Source organism: Nerophis lumbriciformis, linkage group LG08, assembly GCF_033978685.3.
Source record: "Nerophis lumbriciformis linkage group LG08, RoL_Nlum_v2.1, whole genome shotgun sequence".
Taxonomy (NCBI): Eukaryota; Metazoa; Chordata; class Actinopteri; order Syngnathiformes; family Syngnathidae; genus Nerophis; species Nerophis lumbriciformis.
In genome coordinates, this window is record NC_084555.2 from 12,292,282 (window position 1) to 12,310,007 (window position 17,726).

Genomic DNA, 17,726 nt, shown 5'->3' on the forward strand with positions numbered 1-17,726 from the left:
TTTTTGAGAAGAATTGTTGTATATTCTTGGGTAGCAGGTTATAGTTTGCTTTGTGTATAATTTTAGCTGTTTGCAAATTCACTATGTCGTAGAATTTCAGAATCTTTGATTCAATAAATAAAAGATTTGTGTGTTCTCTATATCCAACATTATGTATTATTCTAACTGATCTTTTTTGTAACACCGTTAATGAATGAAGTGTACTTTTGTAATTATTTCCCCATATTTCTGCACAATAACTCAGATATGGTAACACTAGTGAGCAGTAGAGAATATGAAGTGATTTTTTGTCTAGAACATGTTTTGCTTTATTCATTATTGACGTGTTTCTTGCTACTTTATGTTGTATATTTTTTACGTGAGATTTCCAGTTCAATTTATCATCAATCATTATACCTAGAAATTTGGTTTCATTTACTCTTTCAATTTCTATTCCGTCTATTTGTATTTGTGTTTGACTTTCTCTTCTACTGTTACCAAATAGCATTATTTTAGTTTTACTGAGATTAAACGATAGTCTGTTTTTGTCAAACCATCTTTTTAATTTGTTAATTTCTTCTGTTATTATTTGTAGTATCTTCTGTGTGTTCTCTCCTGAACAAAACGCTGTTGTATCATCCGCAAATAATACTAACTTTAAATCTTTTGTAACTTTACAAATGTCATTTATATATAGATTGAATAATTTAGGTCCTAGTATTGATCCCTGAGGTACACCACAGGATATATTTAACGTTGTAGAGGTGTGTTCGCCTACCTTCACGTATTGTTTCCTGTTCATTAGATAACTTCTTATCCAGTTTAAGACTAACCCTCTGATGTCATATCGTTCTAGTTTTTTGATTAAAATATTGTGATTAATTGTGTCAAATGCTTTAGTTGGATCCATAAAAACTGCTGCCGCACATTTTTTATTATCTATAGCATTGGTAATTTCTTCTGTAATTTCAATTAAAGCCATCGAAGTTGAAACATTAGCTCTGTATCCATATTGATTTTCTTAGAGTATTCTATTTTTATTTATGAAACTCTCTAATCTGTTATTGAACAGTTTTTCAATGATTTTAGAAAATTGTGGAAGTAAGGAAACAGGTCTATAGTTTGTAAATTGATGTTTGTCGCCAGTCTTGTAAATTGGTGCAACTTTAGCTATTTTCATTTTGTTTGGAAATATACCTGTTTGAAATGATAGGTTACTAATATACATTAATGGTCCTGAGATCTCTTCAATAACCTTTTTTATCGTTTCCATATCAATTTCATTACAATCAGTTGAAGTCTTGGATTTACATTTTTTCACGATTGTAACTATTTCCTCCTGTGTCACATTACTGAGGAACATGGAGTTGGGATTTCGCTCTATGGTATCATTATAGTCCTCAATTGAAACTGGGTCTGGAATCCTTTCTTCCAATTTTGGTCCAATATTTACAAAATAATTATTGAAACTTTCAACTACTTCCTTTATGTTGTCATTTTTTTTTATTTCCGTCTAAGAAGTATTGAGGGTAGTCCCTCTTAGTGCCATTTTTAATAATGCTATTGAGGATGCCCCATGTTGCTCTCATACTAGTTTTGTTCTTGTCCAATAATTCACTGTAATATTATTTTCTACATAATCGTAGTATGTATGTTAACTTGTTTTTATACTTTTTGTACTTAATTTCTGCCTCTGTAGTTCTTTGTGCTATAAATTTCCTATATAGTGTATTCTTCTTCTTACAAGCATTTTTTAATCCTTTTGTCATCCATGGTTGATTATTCTTTCTCTGCTTATTACTGAGTTGTATCCATGGACAATGTTTGTTATAAAGTATTATGAACTTGTTTAAGAAATGTTCATATGCTTCATCAACCTCATTTTCATTGTACACATTGTCCCAATCTTGCTTTTGTAGCTCAATTTTGAAAGCAATCATCCTCTTCTCTGTGCACAGTCTTCGAAATGTCCTTTTGTCTTCCATGTTCTTCTTGTAGTTTCCATCATATATTGTAAAAACTGGCAGATGATCACTAACATCGGTTATAAGTAGACCACTTGTAGTGTTATTATCAAAATCATTGGTAAAAATATTATCAATAAGCGTGGCACAGTGTCCTGTAATTCTGCTTGGCTTTGTGATTTTAGGATATAAACTGATGCTGTACATTGTATCAATGAAGTCATCAATAGACTTTTGCTTGTTAGGGTTCAATAAGTCAATATTAAAGTCACCACATAAGAAAATTATTCTTTGACCATTGTCCATGTAAGTAGCCTTGATCCATTCTTCAAATGTTTCTATACTTGACTTAGGTGATCTATATATACAACTGATGAATATGTTTTTGCTTTTTTCCTGACATATTTCAATTGTTATACATTCTAAGATATTATCTATAGCAAATGACATGTTTTTTTACCACTTTGTAGTTCAGGTTCTTCATCACGTACACAGCTACTCCTCCTCCATTTTTGTTGTTTCTGTTGATGTAGTTTAGTTCATATCCATCCAGATCAAAATCTATTCCTTTTTTATCATCAATCCATGTTTCCGTGACAGCAATCACTTTGAAGGGTTCGTTGATGTGTTCCAAAAAGTTCTTAATATTGTTGTAGTTTGCATACAAGCTTCTGCTATTAAAATGAATAATTGACAATTTGTTATCACATTTAATGTTGCTGTTATATTGATCATCCGTATAATAAAAACAATTATTACTGAAGTGGGAGAAAAAATTTGTATCTGGATCTATATCATTTTCCAAATCCTGGTTTTTGTGATCTTTGTTGCAGAAATTTTTTAGTTCCATGTTTTCTTGTTCAACAATCTTTGATGTTGTTTCAATAATCTCTATAAGTGTAGGTGGATGCAATTCTGAATCTAGGTCCTCTTGTTTAGTCGTCCCTTGGAACATAGTAGTGTTGATGCTGAATTTAGGTGCTTGTTTTCTGTCAGAGTCCATTATCATCGTTGTTGTGGAAGCTGTGTAGACTTTAAAAATTGTCCAGGTCCTTGATGTCATGGACAGCAAGTACTCTTGCTTCTGGACCTCCATTCAGCTTGATGTAGATTTTACAGTTGGCGCTCCAAGTTCCCTGGATTTTTCCCTGCTTTCTCAAGTCGCGTGCTTTCTTGGCGATTCCAGCATTACGTTTTGTGAGATGCTCATTCATGTACACATTTGTTCCCTTCAGCTTCTTTCCCTGTCTCAGCAATGTTCCTCGAGAGGTAATCAGAAAGGGCGCAAGATTTTACGAAAGACGACGAGAAAAGTGGCACGCACCCCAGTCCAAGGGAGCACATCCGAAGAACGCCCAAGTTTGCAGCGATCACTTCCCATTTAGGTATCATCTTGTTATTGTTTGTGTTTTAATTTTTAACAAACAGAAACCAGAAAGTCAGGGTCAATGATACTTTGTCAGGAAAGGTACTTCCACGATCCCTCTTGTTTATTTTGTACACAAATGTGTCAGAGTACATATGACAACAGTACCGTATTTTTCGGAGTATAAGTCGCACCGGAGTATAAGTCGCACCTGCCGAAAATGCATGATAAAGAAGTAAAAAAACATATATAAATCGCACTGGAGCCCGGCCAAACTATGAAAAAAACTGCGAGTTATAGTCCGAAAAATACGGTACACAAAATTTTCTACTTCAAAAAGCAAGACTCACTCCCGGTAAAAGGCTGAAACCAGAACCAGCCAATGAGGTGTCAAGTTTGAAGTCAGGTGACACAGATCTTGCAAAACACCATAAAAAAAAAACAGTTAACTGGGCTGATAACAACCAAACCTAAACCCCCCCCTCCACACCCCGGATTGTAAATAATGTAAATAATTCAATGTATACACCCTGATGATTATCTTGTGTGATGACTGTATTATGATGATAGTATATATGATAGTATACAGTATATCTGTATCATGAATCAATTTAAGTGGACCCCGACTTAAACAAGTTGAAAAACTTATTCGGGTGTTACCATTTAGTGGTCAATTGTACGGAATATGTACTTCACTGTGCAATCTACTAATAAAAGTCTCAATCAATCAATCAAACCTTGGCATAATACAACATAATTAATATTTCAATGCGGCCCACTGGATGTTTCCGAACGACAGAAATGATTCCAATGGTTAGAATCTACATTTTTGAGTGACATATGGGGCTCTGGGAACGAACAGAGTGGGGCAGAGTGGGCGGGGCTTGTGTCAGACAGAGGCAGATTTCTACAGCAAATTTCTACAGTCAGTGATATATTTCATCGAGTATGTGAATGTTCTTTTTACCCTTTGCGTTTGTTTCGCTGTGTTTGTTTCATCGTTGCTGTTCTTGCTCGATTATAAAAGATGTCGATCAAGGAGGTGGTCTGCAGTTGAGGAGCAAGGTACATATATTCTAAATATTCAGTGTTTTATTGTTTATAGTTAATATTGTAAATCCCACATTCTATATGTTTATGTACATTCTGACTGTCATATAATTTAGTAAAAACACTAAAGTTTGATCTGTTTTGGAGTCTTTTCAGTATTTTACTGAAAAGACACAATATAAACTATGAACAATAAAACACTGAATATTTAAAATATATGAATGTTGCTCCTCTACTACAGCACCTCCTTCATCGACATTTCATAATTGAGCAAGAGCAACAAAGATGCAACAAACTCTGCGAAACATAAAGGCAAAAGGATTAAAAAAATAAAATAATCCACTTATTCGATATACAAATGTTCTGCAGAACTTGGTTGAAAAAATCTGATTCTTTGCATCTCATCTGCATGAAGCACCTATTCCTATTGTCACCATAGTGTGTTGTTTATCTTTCAATGACCAAAATTTGTCTTGTAAACAACAAGCTTACCCTGAAACATGTATTCCCCCTTCCATGGATGCCTCCAAACATTAGGTTTTCCAGAACATTATTATCCAGCACCATCTGCTGGTCACATTGTGTATCACAGTCAGTTTAGGTGCATATCATGCATGACACTTGGAAACCAAACTAACTTGACATCTCATTGGCTGGTTCTGAGACAGGATTGATTGCTTCAGTCTTAATTTACTAGAAGTGAGTCTTGCTTTTTGAAGCAGCAAATTTTTCAGCACTACATTTTTTTTACACTGATTTGTTGCACACTCAATTTTAAAATACAGATTTTTTTTGTTGAATGAAATTGTCAGCATAATTTGATGTACAAAAATTAAGTTCACAAAATTCAAACGCAAAAAAATCAGTAATATAAATTCCGTGTCAAAAAAAGGTTTCGTAATTAAAACACAAATTAACCTCCATCGTTATAGGTCTTGGTGCTTTTCCAAGTTTGCATCTGTTTCGTCATGTAGAATGAAGTTTGGAGCATAAGATAGTTGGATATGTCTCGAACTCCACCGACAGATAGTCCTTGCTATCGAGGTGACAAATCCGTTTTTGATAAAGTATAGGGATCTTTTCCATTGCATAGTTGTAGGTTTAGCTCGTATCTGCTTTTTGCAGGAAGATCTAGGCCCCTTGCATACTCAGAGATTTTACGCGTTCCATGCTGCACAACAACCATCTTGGCTTGGTTGACCGCCACGGTTTTTCACTTCTAGGAAGAAGTCTCGTGGTGGAAAACAAGCAATTGAGTGGTTAACTTCCTTTTACACTTGCATTACAGTTAAAAATGTCGTAATGGAAATTAAACGCCAGCTGTAAGTCAATACAAGTTTTATGATTTTGTTTTTTAATTCAATACTACTGTATTAAAGGGACTGTTTCAAAATATAAACATCTGCTAACAGTGGCTAACTTACAGGTAAAAGCCAGTAAATTAGAATATTTTGAAAAACTTGATTTATTTCAGTAATTGCATTCAAAAGGTGTAACTTGTACATTATATTTATTCATTGCACACAGACTGATGCATTCAAATGTTTATTTCATTTAATTTTGATGATTTGAAGTGGCAACAAATGAAAATCCAAAATTCCGTGTGTCACAAAATTAGAATATTACTTAAGGCTAATACAAAAAAGGGATTTTTAGAAATGTTGGCCAACTGAAAAGTATGAAAATGAAAAATATGAGCATGTACAATACTCAATACTTGGTTGGAGCTCCTTTTGCCTCAATTACTGCGTTAATGCGGCGTGGCATGGAGTCGATGAGTTTCTGGCACTGCTCAGGTGTTATGAGAGCCCAGGTTGCTCTGATAGTGGCCTTCAACTCTTCTGCGTTTTTGGGTCTGGCATTCTGCATCTTCCTTTTCACAATACCCCACAGATTTTCTATGGGGCTAAGGTCAGGGGAGTTGGCGGGCCAATTTAGAACAGAAATTTTATGGTCCGTAAACCAGGCACGGGTAGATTTTGCGCTGTGTGCAGGCGCCAAGTCCTGTTGGAACTTGAAATCTCTATCTCCATAGAGCAGGTCAGCAGCAGGAAGCATGAAGTGCTCTAAAACTTGCTGGTAGACGGCTGCGTTGACCCTGGATCTCAGGAAACAGAGTGGACCGACACCAGCAGATGACATGGCACCCCAAACCATCACTGATGGTGGAAACTTTACACTAGACTTCAGGCAACGTGGATCCTGTGCCTCTCCTGTCTTCCTCCAGACTCTGGGACCCCGATTTCCAAAGGAAATGCAAAATTTGCTTTCGTCAGAAAACATGACTTTGGACCACTCAGCAGCAGTCCAGCTCTTTTTTTCCTTAGCCCAGGTGAGACGCTTTTCGCGCTGTTTCTTGGTCAACAGTGGCTTGACACGAGGTATGCGGCAGTTGAAACCCATGTCTTTCAAGCGTCTCTTGGTGGTGGATCTTGAAGCACTGACTCCAGCAGCTGTCCACTCCTTCTGAATCTCCCCCACATTTTTGAATGGTTTTTTTTTCACAATCTTGACCAGGGCGCGGTGATCCCTATCGCTTGTACACTTTTTCTGACCACAGTTTTTCCTTCCCTTTGCCTCTCCATTAATGTGTTTGGACACAGAGCTCTGAGAACAGCCAGCCTCTTCAGCAATAACCTTTTGTGTCTTTCCCTCCTTGTGCAATGTGTCGATGGTTGCCTTTTGGACAGCTGTCAAATCTGAAGTCTTCCCCATGTTTGTGTAGGCTTCAGAACTGGACTGAGAGACCATTTAAAGCCCTTTGCAGGTGTTTTGAGTTAATCAGCTGATTAGTTTGTGGCACCAGGTGTCTTCAAAATTTAACCCTTACACAATATTCTAATTTTGTGACACACGGAATTTTGGATTTTCATTTGTTGCCACTTCAAATCATCAAAATTAAATGAAATAAACATTTGAATGCATCAGTCTGTGTGCAATGAATACATATAATGTACAAGTTACACCTTTTGAATGCAATTACTGAAATAAATCAAGTTTTTCAAAATATTCTAATTTACTGGCTTTTACCTGTATTTCGACACTTGAAATGTCAAAGGGTTAATCATTATTGTTTCCCCTATTAATTCCCATTGGAAAAATTGTTTCAAAAATACCAACTTTATGCAAATATTTAAAAAAAAGTTTATAGTACTTTATTGGTTTTAGGTTTTACAGTTAAGTACCAGTAGTTAGCTTCCTTTTACAGTTATATGACAATTAACAATGTTCTAACGTTAATGAAATGTCATCTATTCAGTCAATTGTGGTTTCATGATTATTTTTATTCCCATTATTGAGAAGAATATTTATTATCAACAGTGGTTACCTTCTTTTACACTTGTGTGACAGTGAATTGAATATCTTAAAAAGGTTTTACGCCAACAGATCATTTCTATTTTCATTATTCCCCAAGGAAAAATTGTTTTTGTTTTTAAACCGAACAAACTATTGTTTTAGCGTCTTTAAGTTTTATTCTTAAATGGTTAACTCTTTTTTTTTTTTTTTTTGGAATGTTATAGTGCAAATATCACTAGTATAGTCAATACAAGTTTTATGAATATTTTTTATTTCCATTCAATCCAATTGGAAGAATTACTTCAAAATACCGAATAAAAACTTGCTGGTTTCATAATGCAAACATATAATTTATTTGAACACTGAAAGTTTGTTTTGAAATGTACAGCTTTTTTTTTTTTTTTTTTATATATATATTTGACAGTGCTAACTTCTTTTTACACTTGCTTGACAGTTAAGAATGTTCAAATGTTAATTTATGAAGGCCTATTTTCATGAACCCCACAGTACCTTGCAGGTAATACTGCCGCAGTATAGGGTTTCGGATGTGAGGGATGTGGTCCAGAGGTCGGCCAAGGGGTGGTTGGTACTGATGTTGACGATGTGGTTGGTTGCCGCCGAAAGAAGGCTCCTGTAAACTTCGGGACTGAGGTTGTGTGTCCCAGGACCGCTTAGCAAACTGTGGAGGCTGAGACACCCCAGGAGGCAGCTTGGAGCCCAGCCTAGAGATGACAAAGAATAAAAAAAGACAATTAATATTCATCATGTGGGTTCTTTGGTGACTTAACTCTTTACAGGTCAAAGTTAGCAGTTTTTCACTATTTGTGTGTCCTGATAGTTTCACATTAACATAAATTATATTTGTGGCGCACCCCAAGGGTTGTACGCATACATGTAATACAGTTAATCATGTAAAATCTACACAGACAAATGGCTCATGACTTATGGCTAATTAGTTGCCATGATACCCGCCGTCTCATTTTAAAGATGCTCTTCCGCCACGTCATTTAATGTGGTCTGTCACGTCAATTAAACGTGGTCTGTCATATCATTTAATGTGGTCTGTCACGTCATTTAATGTGGACCACCATGTCATTTTAAATGGCCAGACCACATTTACTGTGGCCTTCTATGCCATTTTATGTAGTACGCCACATTATTTTAAATGGCCCTTCACACCATTTTATATAGCTCGCCAGATTATTTAAAATAGTCTGTCATTTGTGGCAGGTTGTACGTATACATGTAATACAAACAATCATGTAAAATCTAATTAGATAAATGGCTCATGACTTATGGCTAATTAGTTGCCATGACACCACCTGAGTCATTTTGAAGATGCTTTGCCACCACGACATTTTATGTGGTCCGTCATATCATTTAATGTGGTCCGCCACGTCATATAACGAGGCCCATCATGTAATTTTAAATGGCCCGACACATTTATAGTGGCCTACTACGTTGTTTTATGTGGTCCGCCAAATCATTTATGTGTCCTGTGAAAAGTTGGAAATAATACAGCACCTTTGGGCTAAATGTATTTGTTTTTTCAATTTTGACCTATTGCAAATGTTCTACACTTTAATATTACCGTATCTGATCATGCAGCAAAATGTTGCAAGGATTTATATTTTGTTTAAAAAAATAAACACTTAAATATCCGCTTGTCACATTAACTTATGATTTCAGAGCAAGCTATCCATCAATCTGTTAGTAAAACATAATCAAAATAAGTTGCCTTCGCAAATTGTGCAACGAGGCTAATATAGAGTCGTGGTCAAAAGTTTACATACACTTGTGAAGGACATAACGTCATGGCTGTCTTGAGTTTCCAATAATTTCTAGAACTCTTATCTTTTTGTGATAGAGTGATTGGAGCACATACTTGTTGGTCACAAAAAACATTCATGAAGTTTGGTTCTTTTATGAATTTATTATGAGTCTACTGAAAATGTGACCAAAATCTGCTGGGCCAAAAGTATACATACAGCAATGTTAATATTTGGTTACATGTCCCTTGGCAACTTTCACTACAATAAGGCGCTTTTGGTAGCCATCCACAAGCTTCTAGCAAGCTTCTGGTTGAATGTTTGACCACTCCTCTTGACAAAATTGGTGCCGTTCAGCTAAATTTCTTGGTTTTCTGACATGGACTTGTTTCTTTAGCATTGTCCACACGTTTAAGTCAGGACTTTGGGAAGGCCATTCTAAAACTTTTGTTCTCGCCTGATTTAGCCATTCCTTTACCACTTTTGACGTGTGTTTGGGGTCGTTGTCCTGTTGGAACACCTAACTGCGCCCAAGACCCAACCTCCGGGCTGATGATTTTAGGTTGTCCTGAAGAATTCGGAGGTAATCCTCCTTTTTCTTTGTCCCATTTACTCTCTGTAAAGCACCAGTTCCATTGACAACAATGGAACTGTAATTGCGATGTGGCACTCAATGAAAATGAGTTTGACACCCCAAGTATAAGTGCAGCACCCCTTTGTTCAACTTTACTTGAACACAAGTTTCAACAAAATGAAAGAAATAATCTGATGTTTTGTTTTTGGTAGACTCATACTTGCCAACTTTGAGACCTCCGAATTCGGGAGGTGGTGGGGCGGGGTTGAGGTGGGCGGGGTTGCGGGATGCGGGGTTTGGTGGTAGCCGGGGTGTATATTGTAGCGTCCCGGAAGAGCTAGTGCTGCAAGGGGTTCTGGGTATTTGTTCTGTTGTGTTTATGTTGTGTTACGGTGCGGATGTTCTCCCGAAATGTGTTTGTCATTCTTGTTTGGTGTGGGTTCACAGTGTGGCGCATATTTGTAACAGTGTTAAAGTTGTTTATAGGGCCACCCTCAGTGTGACCTGTATGGCTGTTGATCAAGTATGCCTTGCATTCACTTGTGTGTGTAAAAGCCGCATATATTATGTGACTGGGCCGGCACCTGTTTGTAAGGAGGGGAAAGCGGACGTGACGACAGGTTGTAGAGGACGCTAAAGGCAGTCCCTTTAAGGCACGCCCCCAATATTGTTGTCCGGATGGAAATCGGGAGAAATTCGGAAGAATGGTTGCCCCGGGAGATTTTCGGGAGGGGCACTGAAATCTGGGAGTCTCCCGGAAAAATCGGGAGGGTTGGCAAGTATGGGTAGACTACATATTAGTACACAACACTGCATGTACAATGTTTCTTTGTAATCAAGCTGTCTCAAAGAGCGTCATACAAGGTTAGAGAGCACATAACTCACATAAACAACATTAATACAATGTTGGCACATTCATGAACCTTAAAGGCAAAAGGGCAGATATCACATGTTTTGCCTTTATATCTTTGTCAAGGATTCCCGCATACCGACCTGGACTTAACATTGCCAAAGTAGCTGGTCCGGGTCTTGTCTCTCTGAGGCTTGTGGTCCATTGACCCGGCAATGTCCATCCTCCTCAAAGACTGAGCCATTCTCTCGGTGTCTTTAGTGTGATGCTGGCTGCGGTCCAGGTGCTGCTTTTAAAAGGGACGAGGGGCTCAATTGGCATCCTTCTTGTATTCCCCATGACTGCCTTTTGGCCCACTTTACAGCATCTGCAGTTCAACAACAAGGCAGTAACTTAGAAGTGGTGCAGAGGGGTCGGGTTGCATGCATGCATGGATTTTTTTGCAGACATAGGAGTGTGTTCTTGGTGGGCTGGTGGAGCCAGTTCTGCCATACAATTAACATGCCAATCTGTCAATATGGGGACTAGTTCTTTACCTTGCACAGCTCTAAGCGCAGGCAGCAGCTGCATGCAGACATGCTTATTAAATCCCATCACTTTCTACCCCTTGCACAAAGGTTGTTTGTTCTGGGGTCCTTTTAGAGAGCCAAACAAGTCAATCACATGTATAACAAATAGTCACAGTTTGCTTCCTGGTGCTGCGCGTGCTTTCCTCGCCAAAGAGGAAGTGCCGTATTAGACGGGATGGTCCACAAAGCAGCAAAATCTGGACGTGGAAGCAAGTGAAACACTCAAAATTAGCGGCGAGAGAGGATTCACTTACCGGTCATTCACCCAGGGATGCCGAAGGGCGCCGTCCTCTCACTGCAGTGTTATGATATCATCGCAAGACAGGTCAATGTTTGAAGCTCCGCCTACGAGCTAATTTCCCCATCAGGAACCACTTCCTCTCCGGCGGGGGCGACTTCCGGTGAAGGCGGAAATAAGTAGAAGGTATCCATCTTGTGTCCGTCGAAATATTCCTGACAAATTTGTGCTTTGTTTTAAATATGTGCTTGTGTTGTCTGTCTATTAGTAAATAATGCACAAGAGGCGTGTTGGCTAAGTTCTAAACGTTTACTCATAAAGCGTGCTCATAACAACATTCTAGCTGTAGGCATGGCCACATACCACCTTCCGGGCTACCGCGCATGCTCATCATTCCTGTTGCATGCTGGGTAGTGCAGTTCTTATATTCCCTGGCACATAACATCACAGTGCTATTTGGAATTACACTGTATGGAAAAAAAATGTGAAAATTAATTTTACCTTTGCAACCTGATTATGCTATTGGCTAAGTTTTATATTCATAAATGTAAGTTTCTTAATACCGGACCTGTTTTTTGTGCCTTTAAAAAATAATTAGAACTCTACGTCAGTGGTTCTCAACCTTTTTTCAGTGATGTACCCCCTGTGAATTTTTTTTAAATTCAAGTACCCCCTAATCAGAGCAAAGCATTTTTGGTTGAAAAAAAAAGAGATAAAGAAGTAAAATACAGCACTATGTCATCAGTTTCTGATTTAGTAAATTGTATAACAGTGCAAAATATTGTTCATTTGTAGTGGTCTTTCTTGAACTATTTGGAAAAAAAGATATACAAATAACTAAAAACTTGTTGAAAAATAAACAAGTGATTCAATTATCAAAAATAAAGATTTCTACACATAGAAGTAATCATCAACTTAAAGTGCCCTCTTTGGGGATTGTAATAGAGATCCATCTAGATTCATGAACTTAATTCTAAACATTTCTTCACAAAAAAAGAAATCTTTAACATCAATATTTATGGAACATGTCCACAAAAAATCTAGCTGTCAACACTGAATATTGCATTGTTGCACTGTAATGAATGGAATAGCCTACTTGATTTCATGTTCAGTTTATGAACTTACATTCATATTTTGTTAAAGTATTATTCAATAAATATATTTATAAAGGATTTTTGAATTGTTGCTATTTTTAGAATATTTTTTAAAAATCTCACGTACCCCTTGGCATACCTTTAAGTACCCCCAGGGGTACGCGTACCCCCATTTGAGAACCACTGCTCTACGTTAAAACACTCTCTACCTCTAACAAACAAAAAGCTGTGAAAACGATGATGCTGTGTTCCAAATTTAAATTATCTACTGAACTTGTGTGAGCCTATGGCTTTGCACTTTATATATATATATATATATATATACTAAAATAGAATGCAATATATATATATATATATATATATATATATATATATATATATATATATATATATATATATATATATATATATATATATATACTAAAATAGAATGCAATATATATATATATATATATATATATATATATATATATATATATATATATATATATATATATATATATATATATACATATATATTGCATTTTATTTTAGTTACTTTATTGAGTTTACAACCCCCTGGCGCTCTTTTGTACTGTTTTTGTATTGTTTTTGTACTGATTTTGTACTGTTTTTGTACTTATTTTGATTATTATTATTTCTCAATTATGCGTAAATGTTGCAATATATAAATAAAGGTTTATAAAATAAATAAATAATATATATAATATTGTGTCTGTCGACTCCTATATTGTGTTTGTGGCAGTTTTATTTATTTATTATTATTATTATTTATGCGTTTTAATATTTTAATGTTATACATTTGTTGTATTTAAATCCCTTTTGGCCATTATTAACTAATTAGCAAAGGTAGTTATGTTTTCATTAAAAGATTACAGTTGGTACAAAATGCGGCTGCTAGACTTTTGACAAGAACAAGAAAGTTTGATCATACTACGCCTATACTGGCTCACCTGCACTGGCTTCCTGTGTATATTGTTGTGTTTACTGAGGGAGGTGACGGCAAACAGACACCAGGGGGCAGTATGTACAATTTATTTATTATATATAATAAATATATATAATAATAATAAACAATACAACTAAACTATAGATATGGAGTGTGTGACTAAAATACAAGAGTGTGTGTGGTGTAAGACTATGTGTGTAGTTAACTGAAGTGAGTGTTACCAACGTGTTGAACGAGATACGAGGAAGTCCATGGGGCAGGCAGGTTATCCGGGGCGAGAGAGAGGCGTCGGAATCCAGGGGCGAGCAAGAGGTCGAGGAACGAAGGAAGCAGTCAGAGTCCAGAGGGAGATCCAGGGGAAAATGAGACGCACAGCTCACTTTCCAGGCGACGGAGGGTACTGCGGGGACACGGGAGAAGACAAGGGACAAATCAAGGCAATGAGACGCACAGCTCACTTTCCAGGCGACGGAGGGTACTGCGGGGACACGGGAGAAGACAAGGGACAAATCAAGGCACGGAGAGGAAACACGAATATAGCATAAAGCTTGTTGCTTACGGTACACCATGAGAAAGCTAAGTTCCCGCGCCGATCCTTGGGTCCACTGGTCCTTTATTGAGCTTGCCCTCATCAGACCCAGGAGTGTAGATTGCCGGTGAGTGATTGCAGCTGGTGGCTGCTGCAGGGCGGGGACGGCCACCATCTTGGCCGTCGGGAAGGCGGACGTGATTGGCGCCATGGTGCGTCTTGCCGGAAACGAGGATATGACGTCGGCGGCGGCGTGGAAGCGGCAGACGTCGGCAGCGGCGTGGAGGAAGACGTCATCGGCGGCGTGGAAGCGGCAGACGTCATCGGCGGCGTGGAAGCGGCAGACGTCATCGGCGGCGTGGAAGCGGCAGACGTCATCGGCGGCGTGGAAGCGGCAGACGTCATCGGCGGCGTGGAAGCGGCAGACGTCATCGGCGGCGTGGAAGCGGCAGACGTCATCGGCGCCTTGGAAGCGGCAGAGGTCATCGGCGCCGTGGAAGCAGCGGACGTCAAAGGCGTGGAAGCAGCGGACGTCAAAGCCGGAGACGAGGAGGGCAGCTGAGGAGCTGGCCGAGGTGCTGAAGTCGGCGGAGCAGGCCGAGATGCTGGAGTCGGCGGAGCCGGCAGAAGTGCTGGAGTCGGCGGAGCCGGCAGAGGTGCTGGAGTCGGCGGAGCCGGCAGAGGTGCTGGAGTCGGCGGAGCCGGCAGAGGGGCAGAGGTCGAGGCCAGCCTGGGAGCTGGTGGAGATGTGGGGGCCAGCCTGGGAGCTGGTGGAGACGTGGGGGCCAGCCTGGGAGCTGGTGGAGACGTGGGGGCCAGCCTGGGAGCTGGTGGAGACGTGGGGGCCAGCCTGGGAGCTGGTGCCAGCTCGGAGGCTAGCCTGGGGACTGGTGCTAGCTCGGAGACTAGCCGAGGGGCTGGTGCTAGCTCGGAGGCTAGCCGAGGGGCTGGTGCTAGCTCGGAGGCTAGCCGAGGGGCTGGTGCTAGCTCGGACGCTAGCCGAGGGACTGGTGCTAGCTCGGGCGCTAGCCGAGGGACTGGTGCTAGCTCGGGCGCTAGCCGAGGGACTGGTGCTAGCTCGGGCGCTAGCCGAGGGACTGGTGCTAGCTCGGACGCTAGCCGATGGACAGGTGCTAGCTCGGACGCTAGCCGAGGGACAGGTGCTAGCTCGGACGCTAGCCGAGGGACAGGTGCTAGCTCGGACGCTAGCCGAGGGACAGGTGCTAGCTCGGACGCTAGCCGAGGGACAGGTGCTAGCTCGGACGCTAGCCGAGGGACAGGTGCTAGCTCGGACGCTAGCCGAGGGACAGGTGCTAGCTCGGACGCTAGCCGAGGGACAGGTGCTAGCTCGGACGCTAGCCGAGGGACAGGTGCTAGCTCGGACGCTAGCCGAGGGACAGGTGCTAGCTCGGACGCTAGCCGAGGGACAGGAGCTAGCTCGGACGCTAGCCGAGGGACAGGTGCTAGCTCGGACGCTAGCCGAGGGACAGGTGCTAGCTCAGGGGCTAGTGGCTGCGGCTGGGAAAAGCGGAAGACAGATGGTATTTGTCTGGCAGGGGGTAGCCTGGCTGGGTGCAACTGCGCCACCACACCAGCACAGCCACCAGTACTATCCCCCCCCTCTGAAAGCGGATGCCAGACGCTTCCTGCTGACTGAGTCTCTAAGGGTGGGAGGAGGGTGTCCAGGCGACGAGAAAATTCCTCCTTGCTTATCTCGCTACTGAACATGCCTTTCCAAGACTGCTCGGCAGGACAAGACAAATCCTCTGGTTTGAAGCGAAAAAAAGAAAAAGCCATAGTGAATGGGGCAAAAATAAAGAAAAGAAAAAAAGAAAAAAAAAGGTCACTGGGGGTCGGAACGAAAGTCACTAGGGGCGGGGCTAAGGAACTGTGCCGTCAGGTCCTTTAATAATTTTGGCGGGAACTTACTGTTGTGTTTACTGAGGGAGGTGACGGCAAACAGACACCAGGGGGCAGTATGTACAATTTATTTATTATATATAATAAATATATATAATAATAATAAACAATACAACTAAACTATAGATATGGAGTGTGCGACTAAAATACAAGAGTGTGTGTGGTGTAAGACTATGTGTGTAGTTAACTGAAGTGAGTGTTACCAACGTGTTGAACGAGATACGAGGAAGTCCATGGGGCAGGCAGGTTATCCGGGGCGAGAGAGAGGCGTCGGAATCCAGGGGCGAGCAAGAGGTCGAGGAACGAAGGAAGCAGTCAGAGTCCAGAGGGAGATCCAGGGGAAAATGAGACGCACAGCTCACTTTCCAGGCGACGGAGGGTACTGCGGGGACACGGGAGAAGACAAGGGACAAATCAAGGCAATGAGACGCACAGCTCACTTTCCAGGCGACGGAGGGTACTGCGGGGACACGGGAGAAGACAAGGGACAAATCAAGGCACGGAGAGGAAACACGAATATAGCATAAAGCTTGTTGCTTACGGTACACCATGAGAAAGCTAAGTTCCCGCGCCGATCCTTGGGTCCACTGGTCCTTTATTGAGCTTGCCCTCATCAGACCCAGGAGTGTAGATTGCCGGTGAGTGATTGCAGCTGGTGGCTGCTGCAGGGCGGGGACGCGCACGGTGCGTCCCTGGATGTGCGCACCCGGGGGCGTGTCCCGAGGTGCGCACAGACGGATGAGCGGCGTTGGCAGGAGCCTGAGCCGTAACATATATAAGATGTGATTTTAAGGTTTTACTACTTACGTATAAAATACTACACGGTCTAGCTCCATCCTATCTTGCCAATTGTATTGTACCGTATGTCCCGGCAAGAAATCTGCGTTCAAGGAACTCCGGCTTATTAGTGGTTCTCAGAGCCCCAAAAAAATCTGTGGGCTATAGAGCGTTTTCTATTCGGGCTCCAGTACTATGGAATGCCCTCCCGGTAACAGTTAGAGATGTTACCTCAGTAGAAGCATTTAAGTCCCATCTTAAAACTCATTTGTATACTCTAGCCTTTAAATAGACCCCCTTTTTAGACCAGTTGATCTGCTGTTTCTTTTCTTTTCTGCCCTCCTCTCCCTTGTGGAAGGGGAGGCACCGGTCCGGTGGCCATGGATGAAGTGCTGGCTGTCCAGAGTCGGGACCCGGAATGTACCGCTTGCCTGTGCATTGGTTGGAGACATCTCTGCGCTGCTGACCCGTCTCCGCTCGGGATGGTCTCCTGCTGGCCCCACTATGGACTGTACTCTCACTATTATGTTAGATCCACTATGGACTGGAATTTCACAATATTATGCTAGACCCACTCGATGTCCATTGCATCCGGTCTCCCCTAGAGGGGGAGGAGGGTCACCCACATCTGCAGTCCTCTCCAAGGTTTCTCATAGTCATTCATATTGACATCCCACTGGGTTGTGAGTTATTCCTTGCCCTTATGTGGGCTCTGAACCGAGGATGTTGTTGTGGCTTGTGCAGCCATTTGAGACACTTGTGATTTAGGGCTATATAAATAAACATTGATTGATTCAGTCA

General features: G+C 40.9%; 1 protein-coding gene across 2 annotated transcripts in view; it reads right to left on the reverse strand.

The window, feature by feature from the left end:
- LOC133611477 (oxidation resistance protein 1) overlaps nucleotides 1-11,817 on the reverse strand; it is a 45,712-nt gene extending 33,895 nt beyond the window's left edge. For both annotated transcript variants that reach the window (XM_061968293.2, XM_061968292.2), the window contains exons 1-3: nucleotides 11,673-11,817; nucleotides 10,993-11,216; nucleotides 8,167-8,378 (exon numbers count right to left, since the gene is read on the reverse strand). In XM_061968293.2, coding sequence (XP_061824277.2) covers nucleotides 8,167-8,378; nucleotides 10,993-11,093 — 313 coding nt within the window. In that variant the 5' untranslated portion in view covers nucleotides 11,094-11,216; nucleotides 11,673-11,817. The remainder of the gene's footprint in view (nucleotides 1-8,166; nucleotides 8,379-10,992; nucleotides 11,217-11,672) is intronic.
- Nucleotides 11,818-17,726: the final 5,909 nt, after the last annotated feature.